The sequence below is a fragment of the Scyliorhinus canicula genome, chromosome 1 (genome assembly GCF_902713615.1).
Source record: "Scyliorhinus canicula chromosome 1, sScyCan1.1, whole genome shotgun sequence".
Classification (NCBI taxonomy): Eukaryota; Metazoa; Chordata; class Chondrichthyes; order Carcharhiniformes; family Scyliorhinidae; genus Scyliorhinus; species Scyliorhinus canicula.
This window is the reverse complement of record NC_052146.1, coordinates 163,304,043-163,322,039: the sequence shown is the minus strand read 5'-3', so window position 1 is coordinate 163,322,039 and position 17,997 is coordinate 163,304,043. Positions and strand designations below refer to the sequence as shown.

Here is a 17,997-nt window from a genome sequence, read left to right as displayed (position 1 = left end):
CTTATAGAATATTCAAGAGGGAACTTAAAAAACGAAAATTAGGAGAGCAAAAAGCGGACACGAAAGAATACTGACAAGTAAAATAAAGGAAAATCCTAAATTTTAAAAGAACATTAAGGGTTAAAGGATAATTAGGGAAAGGGTAGAGCCCATTAAGGACCGCAGTGGTCATTTGTGTGTGGAGCCGAAGGATGTAGGTAGGGTTCTAAATGAATACTTTGTGTCAGTGTTCACTCGTGAGAGGAATAGTGCGGGTATAGAAATCAGGGAGAAGGACTGTGACGAGAGAGGAGTTTTGAGTAGTCTGGCAAGCTTAGAAGTAGACAAATATCCAAGGCCAGATGAAATGCATCCCAGGCTGCTGGGTGAGGTAGGGGAGGAAATAGCAGGGGCACTGGCAGTAATTTTCATTTCCTCTCTGGCTATTGGAGAGATGCTGGAGGACTGGCGTATAACCAATGTGGTACCATTATTCAAGAAGGGAGGAAGGGATAAACGAGCAAACTACAGATCAGTCAGTCTAACCTCAGTGGTGGGGAAACTATTAGAAGCAGTTCTGAGAGTCAGAATTAATCTGCATTTGGAGAGGCAGGGATTAATCAAGAACAGTCACCATGGTTTTGGTACGGGGAGGTCATGTCTGACCATCTTGATTGAATTTTTATAAGAGGTGACCAACTGTGTAGCTGAGGGAAATGCATTTGACGTTGTCTACTTGGACATCAGCAAGGCTTTTGATAAGGTCCCACATGGGAGACTGATAGTGAAGGTAAAAGCCCATGGGATCCAAGGAAATCTGACAAATTGAACCCAGAATTGGCTGAGTGACGAAGCAGAGGGTGATGGTCAAGGGATGTTTTTCTGACTGGAAGCCTGTGTCCAGTGGAGTACTGCAGGGATCAGTGTTGGGGCCCTTGCTGTTTGTGGTTTATATAAATGATTCAGATATAGTTTGCGGATGATACAAAAATTTGGTGGGATGGTAAATAGTAAGAAGGCTAGCTTTAAATTACAGGAGGATATGGACGGGCTGGTCAGATGAGCTGATCAGTGGCAAATGGAATTAAATCTGGATAAATGTGAGGTGATGCACTTGGGCAGGACAAACAATGCAAAGGAATATATGATAAACGGCAGGACCCTGGGTAGCACCAAGGTCAGAGGGACATCAGTGAACCTTAAGACTAGGGCAGGTTGGATTGGATTTGTTTATTATCATGTGTACCGAGATACAGTGAAAAGTATTGTTCTGCGAGCAGCTCAAACAAATCATTCCGTACATGAAAAGAGAATAAATAATAGTGCAAACATAAAATGCGCAGTGTAAATATATAGACAGAGGCATCCGGTGTAGTACTGCTCGGTAGAGAAGATGTGTGAAGAAATCAGATCAGTCCATAAGAGTAACTATACAGTGGTTAAGAAGGCATATGGTATACTTTCCTTCATTACCTGAGGCACAGAGTTTAAGAGCAGGGAGGGTATCCCAAACTGTACAAAACGGCTGGAGTATTGTGTGCAGTTCTGGAATCCACATTATAGGACGGATGTGATCGTATTGGAAATGTTGCAGAGGAAATTTTCCAGCATGTTGCGTGGGCTGGAGCATTTTTGCTATGAAGAGAGATTGGATAGACTGGGGTTGTTTATCTTGGAGCAGAGGGGACTGAGGGGTGTCATGATTGAGATGTATAAAATTATAGTTAGAGTAGACCGGAAGAAACAAAGAACCGTACAGCACAGGAACAGGCCCTTCTGCCCTCCAAGCCTGCGCCGACCATGATGCCTGTCTAAATTAAAACCTTCAGGACTTCCGGGGTCCGTATCCCTCTATTCCCACCCTATTCATGTATTCGTCAAGATGTCTCTTAAACGGCGTTATCATATCTGCTTCTACAAATTCCCCCTTAACCTATATCGTTCCAATGAAAACAATCCACGTTTATCCAACCACTCCTCATTGTCACTACCCTCTAGACCAGGTAGCATCCTGGTAAACCTTTTTTGTACCCTCTCCAAAACATCCATTGTGCACAATATTCCAAATGTGGCTGAACTAAGGTTCTGTACAGGTGCAACATGACTTGCCAATGTTTATACTCAATGCTCCGACGTATGCCTTCTTGGATATCTTCTCCATCTGCGTTGCCACTTTCAGTGAACTGTGGATCTTTATGCCCAGATCTCTGGCTGCTGTCAATACTCCTAAGGGTTCTGCCAATGATTGTATAATTCCCACCTGTATTCGACCTTTCAAAATGCATTATCTCACATTTGTGCGGATTAAATGCCATCTGCCAATTTTCCGCCCATGTCTCCAACCGATTTATATCTTTCTGTATCCTGTGACAATCCTCTTTCCTACCCGCAACCCGACCAAACTTTGTGTCATCCGCAAACTTACTCAGACCAGCTACAGTTTCCTCCAAATCATTTATATATACTACGAGCAACAAAGATCCCAGCACTGATCCCTGCGGAACACCACTAGTCACAGCTTCCATTCAGAAAAGCACCCTTCCACCACCACCCTCTAAGTTCTGTGACCAAGACAGTTCTGTTGCCAGCTACTGCCTTGCCAGTTCTCCTCTGACCCCATGTGACTTCACCTTTTGTACCAGTCTGCCATGAGGTACCTTTTCAAAGGTTTTACTGATTTTGTGCGTCGGCCCACACGGTTGTTTTTAGAAATGTCAACATGTTAAATTGTGAAAATTACAAATTCTTCAATAAAATATTTTCTAAAAGAAAAGGTTTTACTGAAGCCCATGAAGACAACAGCCACTGCCCTTCCTTCATCAATCACCTCAGTCACTTCATCGTAAAACTTGGTCACGTTAGTGAGACACAACCTCCCCTTCACAAAACCATGCTGCCTATTGCTAATAAGTCCATTTGTTCCCAAATGTGAGTAAATCCCATCCCGAAGAATCTTCTCCAATAATATCCCGACTACTAACGTAGGGCTCATCGGCCCATAATTTCCTGGATTATCCCTGCTGTGCCTCTTAAACAAAGGAACAACATTAGCTATTCTCCAATCCTCTGGGACCTCACCTGTAGCCAATGAGGATGCAAAGGGCCCAGAAATTTCCTCCCTTGCCTCCCTCAGTATTCCATCAGGCTCTGGGGACTTATCCAACTTAATGTTTTTCCCCGTGGTGGGGGCATCATTGACCAGGGGCATTAATTTACGGTAAGGGGCAGGAGATTTAGAGGGGATGTGAAGAAGAATCTTTTCACACAGAATGGTGGGAGTCAGGACCTCACTAAATGAAAGCAATCCGAGGGCATACAAGGTTATGGGCCAAGTGCTGGGAAATGAAATTAGAATAGTTGGATAGGTGTTTTTGGCCGGGGCAGACGCAATGGCCCAAAGGGCCTTTACTGTGCTGTTGGACTCTATGATTTTATGACTGCTGCCACTGTGCGGTGATGGAGGGTGTGAATATGTACAGTAGTGGATGAGGTGTCTATCAAGTGGGCTTTGTCCTTGATGGTGTTGAGTGTTGTTGGAGCTGCAGTCATCCAGGCAAGTGGGGAGTTTTCCATCACACTCCTGACTTGTGCCGTTTAGGTGGTGGACAGGCTTTGGGATGTCAGGAGATAACTTCATTACAGTGTTAATGTAAGCCTACTTGTGACAATAAAGATTATTATTATTATGAGTTACTTGCTGCAGGATTCCCAGCCTCTAACCTGCTGTTGTAGCAACAGTATTTATATGACTAGTCAGTCAGTTTCTGGTCAGTAGTAACCCCCCAGATGTTTGTGGTGCGGTACTGAAGTCTCAGGTTGATGGTCATGGAATTGGAGAACATTTAAGGCACAGAAAGAGGCTACTCAGCCCATCGTGTCTGCGTTGGCTGGAAACAAGCCACCCAGTCTCATCTCACTTTACAGTATTTGATCCATAGTCCTATTTGAGGTGTAAATCCAGACATCTTTGAGGGTTTTCTGCCTTGACCATCCTTTTCAGGCAGTGAGCTCCAGACCCCCCCAAACCCTCTGGGTGAATACCGTTTCCTCATCTCCCCTCTAATCTTTCTACCAATCACTTTAAATCTATGTCCTCTACTCACTAACCTTTCTGCTAAATCAGTCCTTCCCATTCACTCTACCACACCCCTCACAATCTTGTATTTTCTCAATCAAATCTCCCCTCAACCTCCTCTGTTCCAGAAAGAACAACCCCAGCCTGTCCAATCTTTCATCTCAGCTGTAATTTTCCAGTTCTGGCAACAGCCCCGTAAATGCCCCTTGCACCCTCTCTAATTCAATGACATCCTTTCTGTAGCAAAGTGACCAGAACTGTACACAGTGCTCAAGTTGTAGCCTAACTAATGTTTTACACAGTTCTAGCATAATCTTCCTGCTCTAATATTCTCTGCCTCAGCTAATAAAGGGAAGGATTCCATTTCCGTCTTAACCACTAATCAACCTGTCCTGTTACCGTCAGGGATCTGTGGCCATTCACTCCAAGGTCACTCACTTCCTCTGCACATCTCCGTATCCTCCCACTTATTGCGTAATAATTTACCTTGTTTAACTTCCTGAAATGCATCACGTCACACTTCTCTGGGTTAAATTCTATTTGCCACTTTTCTGCCCACCTGACCAGTCCTTTGATATCTTCCTGCAGCCTACAGCAATCCTCCTCGCCAGCAACCACGTGGCCAATATTTGTATCTTCTGCAAGGTTATAGAGTCATACAGTACAGAAGAGCCCCTTCAGTCCATCGAGTCTGCACTGACAAAACTTCATTAAATCTACACAAATCCCACTTTCCACCACTTGGTCCATAGCCTTGAATGACATTTTAAATGCTCATCCAAGTACTTATTAAAGGTTGTGAGGTTTCCTGCCTCTACTACCCCCCCAGGCAGTCATTCCAGATACCCACCACCCTCTGGGTGAATTTTTTTTTTCCTCAAATTCCCTTTAAACCTCCTGCCCCTCACCTTAAAATTATGCCCCCCCCCCCCCCTGTTATTGACCCTTCAACTAAGGGGAACAGCTGCTTCCTATTTCTGTCCATGCCCCTCATGATTATATACAGCTCAATTGGGTCCCCTCTCGGCCTTCTCTGCTCAAAAGAAAACAACCGGAGCTTATTCAGCCTCTCATCGTAGCTCAATGCTCCCTTGAATCATAGAATCCCGACAGTTCAAAAAGAGGCCATTTGACGCATTGAGTCTGCATCGACCCTTTGAAAGAGCACCTCACCAGGCCAAATACCCACCCTTTCCACGTAACCCCACCTAGGAACAATTTAGCATAGCCAATCCACCTAACCTGCACAACTTTGGAAGGAAACCGGAGCACCCGGAGGAAACCCACGCAGGCACGGGAAGAATGTGCAAACTCCACACAGATAGCCACTCAAGGTCAGAATCGATCTTGGGTCTCTGCACTGTGAGGCAGCACTGTGCCACCGTGCCAACCCAGGCAACATCCTGGTGAATCTCCTCTGCACCTTCTCCACTGTAATCACATCCTTCCTATAGTGAGGTGACCAGAATTGAACACAGTACTCCAGCTGTGGTCTAACCAAAGTTTTATACAGCTCCAACATAACCTCTCTGCTCTTATAATCCGTGCCATGAATGATAAAGGCAAGTGTTCCGTGTGCTGCCTTAACTGCCCTATGAACCTGACCTGCTCCACATTCTCATCTATATCGTTTATATTATATATATATATATATATATATATATATAATATCACAAACAAGAAGGGACCCAGCACTGTTCCCGGTGGTACGCCACTGGACACCGTCTTCCAGTCACACAAACAGCCTGCTGCTATCACCCTCTTGTCACCTATCATTGTCTTGGCTCCAACTTGCCACGTTACCCTGGATCCCATGTGCTTTTACCTTCTTTATCAGTCTCTCATGTGGGACCTCATCAAAGGCTTTGCTGAAATCCATATAAACTACTCCAATTGCACCACCTTCATCTACACACCTGATCATTTCCTCAAATTCAACCAAATTTGTTAGCCATGACCTCCCTCTGACAAAGTCATGCTGACTACCCCTGATTAATCCTTGCACCTTCAAGTGGAAACTGATTCTGTCCTTCAGAATTTTTTTCTCCATTCGTTTCCCTGCCACCACTGTGAGACTCACTGGTTTGTAATTCCCTGGTTTATCTCTACCACCTTTCTTGAAAAGTGGAACCATATTAACTGCCCTCCAATCCTGTGGCCAGAGAGGAATTAAAAATTTGGGTCAGAGCTCCTATAATTCCCTCCCTTGCCTCCCACAGCAGCCTGTGATACCACTCATCTGGATCTGGGAATTTGTCCACTTTTAAACCTGCCAAACCCTCTAGTACCTCCTCACAGCCTTATGTCAAAACTTTCAAGAAACTCACTGTCCTTCCTTCTCAAATTCCGTACTAACATTCTCCTCCTCCCAAGTGAAGATAGATGTGAAGTACTCACTTAACACCCCACCAATGTCCTCCAGCTCCACACACAGATAGCCCCTTGGTCATTGATCATTCCTCCTACATTTATGTGCAAATTATTAATATATACCACCAAAGAATGGACCTTGTACTGAGACCCACTGGAAATAACCTTTCAGTTGCAAATACAGCCATTAATAATTAATTATCCTTCGGATCATCCACTCGGACCTTCTGGCTTGTTGCGAACGCTTCAGCCTTATTTTTTTTTTGATTGATGTACCAGACTCCCCCATTGTTGAGGGTGGGTTATTTATGGAACCACCTCGTCCAGGGAGTTGTTTAATAATAATAATCTTTATTGCAATGTTGCAATTGTATAAGGTGTTAGTGCGGCCACACCTGGAGTATTGTGTTCAGTTTTGGTCTCCTTACTTGAGAAAGGACGTACTGGCGCTGGAGGGTGTGCAGAGGAGATTCACTAGGTTAATCCCAGAGCTGAAGGGGTTGGATTATGAGGAGAGGTTGAGTAGACTGGGACTGTACTCGTTGGAATTTAGAAGGATGAGGGGGGATCTTATAGAAACATTTAAAATTATGAAGGGAATAGATAGGATAGATGCGGGCAGGTTGTTTCCACTGGCGGGTGACAGCAGAACTAGGGGGCATAGCCTCAAAATAAGGGGAAGTAGATTTAGAACTGAGTTTAGGAGGAACTTCTTCACCCAAAGGGTTGTGAATCTATGGAATTCCTTGCCCAGTGAAGCAGTTGAGGCTCCTTCATTACATGTTTTTAAGGTAAAGTAGATAGTTTTTTGAAGAATAAAGGGATTAAGGGTTATGGTGTTCGGGCCGGAAAGTGGAGCTGAGTCCACAAAAGATCAGCCATGATCTAATTGAATGGCGGAGCAGGCTCGAGGGGCCAGATGGCCTACTCCTGCTCCTAGTTCTTATGTTCTTATGTCACAAGTAGGCTTACATTAACACTGCAATGAAGTTACTATGAAAAGCTCCCAGCTGCCACATTCCGGTGCTTGTTCAGGTACACTGAGAGAGAATTCAGAATGTCCAAATTACCTAATAGCACATTTTTTGGGACTTGTGGAAGGAAACTGGAGCACTCGGAGGAAACCCACGCAGACATTGGGAGAACGTGCAGATTCTGCACAGACAGTGACCTAAGCCGGGAATCGAACCTGCGACCCTGGTGCTGTGAAGCCATAGTGCTAACCACTATTGTCCACCACCATTCACAACTGGATATGTTAGGACTGCAGAGCTTTAATCTGCTCCCTCAGTTATATGATTGTTTAGCTCTGTTCGTCACATGCTGCTACCATTAGTATGTACGTAGTTTAGTGCTGTAGGTTGAAGTTGACACCTCATTTCTAAGTGTGCCTGTTGCTGTTCCTGGCTTGACTGCACTTCTCACTGAACCGGGGTGGTCCCCTGAATTGATCGTGGTAAAGTGAGGAACACGCAAGGCTGTGTGGTTGCAGATTATTGGGAGGCAGTGGCGTAGTGGTAATGTCAGTAGACTAGTAATCCAGAGACCCAAAGTAATGCTCTGGGATCCTGGGATCAAATCCCACCACAGCAGATGGTGAAATTTCGATTCAATAAACAAATCTGGAATTAAAAGTCTAATGATGACCATGCAACAGTTGCCAATTGTCGTTAAATCTCATCTGGTTCAGTCATGTCCTTCAGGGAAGGAAATTTGCCATCCATACCCGGTCTGGTTTACATGTGACTCCAGACCCGCACAGCAATGTGATTGACTCTTGACTCCACTCCACTGAATTGGCCTAGGAAGCCACTCAGTTGAAAGGCAATTAGAGATGGATAACAAATGCTGGCCCAGCCAGCGACGTTCCCATCCCAAAAGCGAATAAAAAAGGTGATTTTTTTTTTAACTACAATTCTACTGGGGCTAATGGTGCATAGCACCTGATACATGCCCAGTTTTGAGTTGCTGCACCTATTCTGAATCTATCCCATTTAGCACGGTGGTAGTGTTCCACAACACCCATCAAGAAATATCCTCAATGTGGGACTGTCTGGTGTTCTCTCATACTAATATGCACGGTAGCATTGTGGATAGCACAATCGCTTCATAGCTCCAGGGTGGCGGTGTTAACCTTGGGTAGGGTGCTCTTTCCAGGAGCCGGTGCAGACTCGATGGGCTGAATGCACTGTAAGTTCTATGATCAAAGATGATCTAATACTGTCATAGATGCATCTGGGGCAGGCAGATTGGTCAGGGGGAGGTCAAGTAGATTCTTACCTCTTGCTAGTTCCCTCACCACCTGCCTCCAGAGCCAGTCTAACAGCTATGTCGTTCAGGACTGTGCCAACCCGGTCAGTAGTGGTGCTATGCAGCCACTCGTGCTGATGAACATTGAAGCCCCTCCCATCACCGAGAGTACATTATGTGCCCTTGCAATACTCAATGCATCCTCCAATTGGTGTACAACATGGAGGAGTGCTGATTCATCAGCTGAGGGGTTACGGTAGCTTGTGCGAGGCTTCCTTGTCCATGTTTAACCTGATGCCGTGAGACTTCATGGGGTCCGGACTGGATGATGATTTCCAGGACCACTGATCGCCACTATGCCGTCACCTTTGATGGATCTGTCTACCGATGGGACAGGCCATACCCAGTGATGGTAGTGTCTGGGACATTGCCTGTAAGGTACAATTCTCTCAGTCTAACTGTGTCAGCTTGACCAATCTGTGGGACAGCTCTCCCAATTTTGACACAAGCCCCCAGATGTTAGTAAGGAGCACGCAGGGTCAACTGGGCAGAGTGGACATTTCCAGTGCGTGGGTTGATGCTGGGTGGTCCGTATTTCTTGTCATGGTTTCACATGACAGAGTGGCTTGCTCAGCCATTTCAGAGGGCAGTTATGAGTCAAATGCCTTGCTGTGGACCTGGAGTCACCTGTAAGGCAGACTGACAGATTTCCTTCCCTGGAGGGCAAAAATGAACCAGATAGATTTTTATGGCAATCTGGTAGTTTCATGGTCATCATTGGAGACCAGCTTTTTATTCCAAATTAATTATTAATTGTATTTAAATACCTCCAGCTGCTGTGGTGAGATTTGAACTCTGGGGGTGGGGTGATATCTGGGGCATTAGTCCAGGTTTCTGGATTACCAGTTCAGTGACGTTATCACTCTGCTAGCATTCCTGAAATATCTCTTAAAGAAGGGAATAACCAGCTGCCAATTTAATTTAATTGATGTGGAGATGCCGGTGTTGGACTGGGGTGAGCACAGTAAGAAGTCTTACAACACCAGGTTAAAATCCAACAGGTTTGTTTCGAATCACTTGCTTTCGGAGCAGTGCTCCTTCCTCAGGTGAGTGAAGAGGTGGGTCCCACAACCACTATGTAGACAAAGTAAATGATGCAAGACGATACTTTGAATGCAAGTATTAGCAGGTAATTAAGTATTTACAGGTCCAGACGGTGACTGGAGAGGGGTATAATCACGGGTTAAAGAAGTGTGAATTCTCTCAAGCCTGGGCAGTTGGTAGGATTTCATAAGCTCAGGCCAGATGGTCGGGGTGAATGAAATGAGACATGAATCCAAGGTCCCGTTTGAGGTCGTACTCATGCGTGCAGAACTTGGTCATCAGTTTCTGCTTGGTGATCCTGAAGGCCGCCTTGGAGAATGCTTACCCGAAGATCAGAGGCTGAATGCCCTCGACTGCTGAATTTTCTTTCAGACCATACAGGAGAATCATTTAGGTTGCTTGCTATCTATCCCTTGATCATTTGATTTGACATCTTCTCACCACCACTTTCTCAAGGTCAATTAGGGATGGACAGTAAGTGCTGCCAGTGATGCACACATTCCATGAATATATTTCAGAAACTTTTTCCCCTCTTCCTCTTACATGCTGATGATGCCTTTTCAATACTCCACCAATTTATTTTCCAACTAATTTCCCCTCCCATTTCTTCATTCTCCACCTAAGATATAAAAGTCTGAGAACACGCATGAACGGACTCAAACAGCTTCTTTCCCACTGTTACCAGACTCCTAGTGACCTCATTAACACTACATCCCTGTATGCTTCACCTGATGCCGGTGTTTATTTAGTTACCTTGTGGACCTTGTGTTGCCGTATTATGTATTTTATTTTATTTCCTTTTTTTTCATGTACTTAATGATCTGTTGAGCTGCTCGCAGAAAAATACTTTTCATTGTACCTCGGTACCCCGGAGGGGCTGGTTTAGCTCAGTGGGCTAGACAGCTGGTTTGTGATGCAGAACAAGGCTAGCAGTGCGGTTTCAATTCCCGTACCGACTTCCCCAAAAAGATGCTGGAATGTGGCGACTAGGGGCTTTTCACAGTAAATTCATACTTGTGACAATAAAAGGTTATTATTATTTTGTTACATGTGACAATAAACAAATCCATCCATTCAATCCATTGCACTTTATAATTTTTACATCCATATCACTCCATGTATTTTTTATACGTTGGGAATCTCTTTATGACCCTTTAATGTCCACATTATTTCTCCAGTTACCCACAGATTTCTCTCTTTTTTTTTATAAATTTAGATTACCCAATTATTTTTTCTATTAAGGGGCAATTTAGTGTGGCCAATCCACCTACTCTGCACATTTTTGGGTTGTGGGGGCGAAACCCACGCAGACACGGGGAGAATGTGCAAACTCCACACAGACAGTGACCCAGAGCCGGGATCGAACCTGGGACCTCAGCGCCGTGAGGCGGTGGTGCTAACCACTAGGCCACCGTGCTGCCCCACAGATTTCTCTCTTTAACAAACATTCCCCTGGTGTTCTATATCTGTTAATGTGTCAATCGCTGCCGTCCGGTATTACGCCCTTCCCCCCAACAAGACCTCCCACACAGCACTCACTCCTCCCCCCAACACCTCCCACCCAGCACTCACCCCCCCAACACTTGCCACCCAGCACTCACTCCTCCAACACCTCCCACCCAGCACTCACTGCCCCCCAACACCTCCCACCCAGCACTCACTCCCCCTCCCCCCCTCAACAGCTCCCACACAGCACTCACTCCCCCAACATCTCCCACCCAGCACTCACTGTCCCCCCAACACCTCCCACCCAGCACTCACTCCTCCCCCAACACCTCCTAATCCAGCACTCACCCCCCCAACACTTGCCACCCAGCACTCACTCCCCAACACCTCCCACCCAGCACTCACTCCTCCCCCAACACGTCCCACCCAGCACTCACTCCCCCAACACCTCCCACCCAGCACTCACTCCTCCCCCAACACCTCCCACCCAGCACTCACTCCTCCCCCAACACCTCCCACCCAGCACTCACTCCTCCCCCAACACCTCCCATCCAGCACTCACTCCCCAACACCTCCCACCCAGCACTCACTCCTCCCCCAACACCTCCCACCCAGCACTCACTCCCCCAACACCACCCACCCAGCATTCACTGCCCCCCCAACATCTCCCACCCAGCACTCACTCCCCCTAACATCTCCCACCCAGCACTCACTCCCCTAACACCTCCCATCCAGCACTCACTCCCCCAACATCTCCCACCCAGCACTCACTCCCCCAACATCTCCCACCCAGCACTCACTCCCCTAACACCTCCCACCCAGCACTCACTCCTCCCCCAACACCTCCCACCCAGCACTCACTCCCCCAACACCTCCCACCCAGCACTCACTCCCCCCCCACCACCTCCCACCCAGCACTCACTCCCCCCCACCACCTCCCACCCAGCACTCACTCCCCTAACACCTCCCACCCAGCACTCACTCCCCCAACACCACCTCCCACCCAGCACTCACTCCTCCCCCAACACCTCCGACCCAGCACTCACTCCCCCAACACCTCCCACCCAGCACTCACTCCTCCCCCAACACCTCCCACCCAGCACTCACTCCCCCAACACCTCCCACCCAGCACTCACTCCCCCCCACCACCTCCCACCCAGCACTCACTCCCCCAACACCTCCCACCCGGCACTCACTCCTCCCCCAACACCTCCCACCCAGAACTCACTCCCCCCCAACACCTCCCACCCAGCAGTCACTCTCCCAACACCTCCCACCCAGCACTCACTCCCCCAACACCTCCCACCCAGCACTCACTCCTCCACCCAACACCTCCCACCCAGCACTCACTCCAACACCTCCCACCCAGCACTCACTCCCCCAACACCTCCCACCCAGCACTCACTCCCCTAACACCTCCCACCCAGCACTCACTCCCCCAACACCTCCCACCCAGCACTTACTCCCCCCCCACCACCTCCCACCCAGCACTCACTCCCCCAACACCTCCCACCCAGCACTCACTCCCCCAACACCTCCCACCCAGCACTTACTCCCCCCCCCACCACCTCCCACCCAGCACTCACTCCCCCCCAGCACTCACTCCCCCCCAACACCTCCCACCCAGCACTCACTCCCCCAACACCTCCCACCCAGCACTCACTCCCCCCCAACACCTCGCACCCAGCACTCACTCCCCCAACACCTCCCACCCAGCACTCACTGCCCCCCAACACCTCTCACCCAGCACTCACTCCTCCCCCAACACCTCCCACCCAACACTCACTCCCCTAACACCTCCCACCCAGCACTCACTGCCCCCCAACATCTCCCACCCAGCACTCACTCCTCCCCCAACACCTCCCATCCAGCACTCACTCCCCCAACACCTCCCACCCAGCACTCACTCCTCCCCCAACACGTCCCACCCAGCACTCACTCCCCCAACACCTCCCACCCAGCACTCACTCCTCCCCCAACACCTCCCACCCAATACTCACTCCTCCCCAACACCTCCCACCCAGCACTCACTCCCCTAACACCTCCCACCCAGCACTCACTCCCCTAACACCTCCCACCCAGCACTCACTCCCCCCCAACACCTCCCACCCAGCACTCACTCCCCCAACATCTCCCTCCCAGCACTCACTCCCCCAACACCTCCCACCCAGCACTCACTCCCCCAACACCTTCCACCCAGCACTCACTCCCCCAACACCACCTCCCACCCAGCACTCACTCCCCCAACACCTCCCACCCAGCACTCACTCCCCCAACATCTCCCACCCAGCACTCACTGCCCCAACACCTCCCACCCAGCACTCACTGCCCCCCAACACCTCCCACCCAGCACTCACTCCCCAACACCTCCCACCCAGCACTCACTCCCCCAACACCTCCCACCCAGCACTCACTCCCCCAACACCTCCCACCCAGCACTCACTCCCCCAACACCTCCCACCCAGCACTCACTGCCCCCCAACACCTCCCACCCAGCACTCACTCCCTCAACACCACCTCCCACCCAGCACTCACTCCCCCAGCACATCCCACCCAGCACTCACTCCCCCAACACCTCCCACCCAGCACTCACTGCCCCAGCACCTCCCACCCAGCACTCACTCCTCCCCCAACACCTCCCACCCAGCACTCACTCACTCCCCCCTCCCACACCTCCCACCCAGCACCCACTCCCCCAACACCTCCCACCCAGCAGTCACTCCCCCACACCTTCCACCCAGCAGTCACTCCCCCAACACCTCCCACCCAGCAGTCACTCCCCCACACCTTCCACCCAGCAGTCACTCCCCCAACACCTCCCACCCAGCACTCACTCCCCCAACACCTCCCACCCAGCACTCACTCCTCCCCCAACACCTCCCACCAGCACTCTCAGCCCCCCCAACACCTCCCACCCAGCACTCACTCCCCCAACACCTCCCACCCAGCACTCACTCCCCCCCACCACCTCCCACCCAGCACTCACTCCCCCAACACCTCCCACCCGGCACTCACTCCTCCCCCAACACCTCCCACCCAGAACTCACTCCCCCCCAACACCTCCCACCCAGCAGTCACTCTCCCAACACCTCCCACCCAGCACTCACTCCCCCAACACCTCCCACCCAGCACTCACTCCTCCACCCAACACCTCCCACCCAGCACTCACTCCAACACCTCCCACCCAGCACTCACTCCCCCAACACCTCCCACCCAGCACTCACTCCCCTAACACCTCCCACCCAGCACTCACTCCCCCAACACCTCCCACCCAGCACTCACTCCTCCCCCAACACCTCCCACCCAGCACTCACTCCCCCAACACCTCCCACCCAGCACTCACTCCCCCAACACCTCCCACCCAGCACTTACTCCCCCCCCACCACCTCCCACCCAGCACTCACTCCCCCCCAGCACTCACTCCCCCCCAACACCTCCCACCCAGCACTCACTCCCCCAACACCTCCCACCCAGCACTCACTCCCCCCCAACACCTCGCACCCAGCACTCACTCCCCCAACACCTCCCACCCAGCACTCACTGCCCCCCAACACCTCCCACCCAACACTCACTCCCCTAACACCTCCCACCCAGCACTCACTCCTCCCCCAACACCTCCCATCCAGCACTCACTCCCCCAACACCTCCCACCCAGCACTCACTCCTCCCCCAACACGTCCCACCCAGCACTCACTCCCCCAACACCTCCCACCCAGCACTCACTCCTCCCCCAACACCTCCCACCCAATACTCACTCCTCCCCAACACCTCCCACCCAGCACTCACTCCCCTAACACCTCCCACCCAGCACTCACTCCCCTAACACCTCCCACCCAGCACTCACTCCCCCCCAACACCTCCCACCCAGCACTCACTCCCCCAACATCTCCCTCCCAGCACTCACTCCCCCAACACCTCCCACCCAGCACTCACTCCCCCAACACCTTCCACCCAGCACTCACTCCCCCAACACCACCTCCCACCCAGCACTCACTCCCCCAACACCTCCCACCCAGCACTCACTCCCCCAACATCTCCCACCCAGCACTCACTGCCCCAACACCTCCCACCCAGCACTCACTGCCCCCCAACACCTCCCACCCAGCACTCACTCCCCAACACCTCCCACCCAGCACTCACTCCCCCAACACCTCCCACCCAGCACTCACTCCCCCAACACCTCCCACCCAGCACTCACTCCCCCAACACCTCCCACCCAGCACTCACTGCCCCCCAACACCTCCCACCCAGCACTCACTCCCTCAACACCACCTCCCACCCAGCACTCACTCCCCCAGCACATCCCACCCAGCACTCACTCCCCAACACCTCCCACCCAGCACTCACTGCCCCAGCACCTCCCACCCAGCACTCACTCCTCCCCCAACACCTCCCACCCAGCACTCACTCACTCCCCCCTCCCACACCTCCCACCCAGCACCCACTCCCCCAACACCTCCCACCCAGCAGTCACTCCCCCACACCTTCCACCCAGCAGTCACTCCCCCAACACCTCCCACCCAGCAGTCACTCCCCCACACCTTCCACCCAGCAGTCACTCCCCCAACACCTCCCACCCAGCATTCACTCCTCCCCCAACACCTCCCACCCAGCACTCACTCCCCCAACACCTCCCACCCAGCACTCACTCCTCCCCCACCACCTCCCACCCAGCACTCACATACCCTTCTCCCCCCCCCCGCCCCCCAAATCCCAGCATCTCCTGTCTGACATTCGCTCTGCCCCCTACAAAGTCCTCCTGCCCGACACTCTCTCCCCTCCAAACAACTGCTGCCTGGCACTCACTCCCCCCCAACGCTTCCCGCCCGGCACTGTGTGTTGCATGTTCAGCTGAGGACTGAGAGGATGGCAATACCCTCACAACCTGACTTCCTAATGAGGGAGTTGTAACATCGCGTCCTGAGGAAATCAGTGCAATTTGTAACTGTGAACAGAGATTAAGAGGCCATCTTGTAATTTGGGAATATTTTACCCTCTCGCCGATGACAAGCAGAGACCATTAGTGAGAGACGTGTCACCATACCGGTGATGTAAAGTGTTTGTCTGGAGCCCATGGAAGGTTGCCGTACTGAGGGGATGTGTAATTGTGTATTTAGTGAATCACTCTGCTGTGCATTCTTTTTGTTTCATTAATTAGCAGATTATTGATTGATACTTGTGTCTGGATCTTTTTCCATTGGGACACAGCCAGGATTATCAACATGGTGTCTTCCAGTCTATTGGATTCAAGGAATTCCATGAATACCTGACCTCCAACAACAGCTGCAGTGAGACTAGGGAAAAGCTGCTGACCCAAGGTAACAATGTGTATAGTCATAAGAACATAAGAACTAGGAGCAGGTGTAGGCCATCTGGTCCGTCGGGCCTGCTCCGCCATTCAATGGAACCATGGCTGATCTTTTGTGGACTCAGCTCCACTTTCCGGCCCGAACACCATAATCCTTAATCCCTTTATTCTTCAAAAAACTATCTATCTTTATCTTAAAAATATTTAATGAAGGAGCCTCTACTGCTTCACTGGGCAAGGAATTCCATAGATTCACAACCCTTTGGGTGAAGAAGTTCCTCCGATGCTCAGTCCTAAATCTACTTCCCCTTATTTTGAGGCTATGTCCCCTAGTTCTGCTTTCAACCGCCAGTGGAAACAACCTGCCCGCATCTATCCTATCTATTCCCTTCATAATCTTCTATGTTTCTATAAGATTCCCCCCCCCCCCCCCCCCCCCCCCCCCCCCCCCCCCGCATCCTTCTAAATTCCAACGAGTACAGTCCTAGTCTACTCAACCTCTCCTCGTAATCCAACCCCTTCAGCTCTGAGAGTAACCTAGTGAATCTCCTCTGCACACCTTCCAGTGCCAGTACGTCCTTTCTCAAGTAAGGAGCCCAAAACTGAACACAATACTCCAGGTGTTGCCTCACTAACACCTTATACAATTGCAGCATAACCTCCCTAGTCTTAAACTCCATCCCTCTCGCAATGAAGGACAAAATTCCATTTGCCTTCTTAATCACCTGTTGCACCTCGAAACCAACTTTTTGCGACTCATGCACTAGCACACCCAAGTCTCTCTGCACAGCAGCATGTTTTAATGTTTTATCATTTAAATAATAATCCCGTTTGCTGTTATCCCTGCCAAAATGGATAACCTCACATTTGTCAACATTGTATTCCATCTGCCAGACCCTAGCACATTCACTTAACCTATCCAAATCCCTCTACAGACTTCCAGTATCTTCTGCACTTTTTGCTTTACCACTCATCTTAGTGTCATCTGCAAACTTGGACACATTGCCCTTGGTCCCCAACTCCAAATCATCTATGTAAATTGTGAACAATTGTGGGCCCAACACTGATCCCTGAAGGACACCATTAGCTACTGATTGGCAACCAGAGAAACATCCATTAATCCCCACTCTTTGCTTTCTATTAATTAACCAATCCTCTATCCATGCCACTACTTTACCCTTAATGCCATGCATCTTTATCTTATGCAGCAACCTTCTGTGTGGCACCATTGGCTCCCCGTTATCTACTGCACTGGCAATGTCCTCAAAAACAATCCACTAATGCACTGGTATAATGCATCACTGGGGTTTGGTAATACTGTACATCACTTCCATCTGAATGCACAAGATCAGGGGAGTTTGACTGGACATTAGTAGAGGTGGAGGCAGTTACTTCCTTGTGCTACATGTTGAAGTCAAACTCCAAGACAAACTGGACATGGCCTCTGGCAGTAACAATCACTTTG

The 17,997-nt window shown here is 50.2% G+C and overlaps 1 protein-coding gene across 3 annotated transcripts in view; it reads left to right on the top strand.

The window, feature by feature from the left end:
• Nucleotides 1–17,997, top strand: part of trit1 (tRNA isopentenyltransferase 1) — a 61,143-nt gene that overhangs the window by 22,300 nt on the left and 20,846 nt on the right. For all 3 annotated transcript variants that reach the window (XM_038801966.1, XM_038801976.1, XM_038801959.1), the window contains one exon: nt 16,433–16,542. In XM_038801966.1, the coding sequence (XP_038657894.1) occupies nt 16,433–16,542 (110 nt within the window). The remainder of the gene's footprint in view (nt 1–16,432; nt 16,543–17,997) is intronic.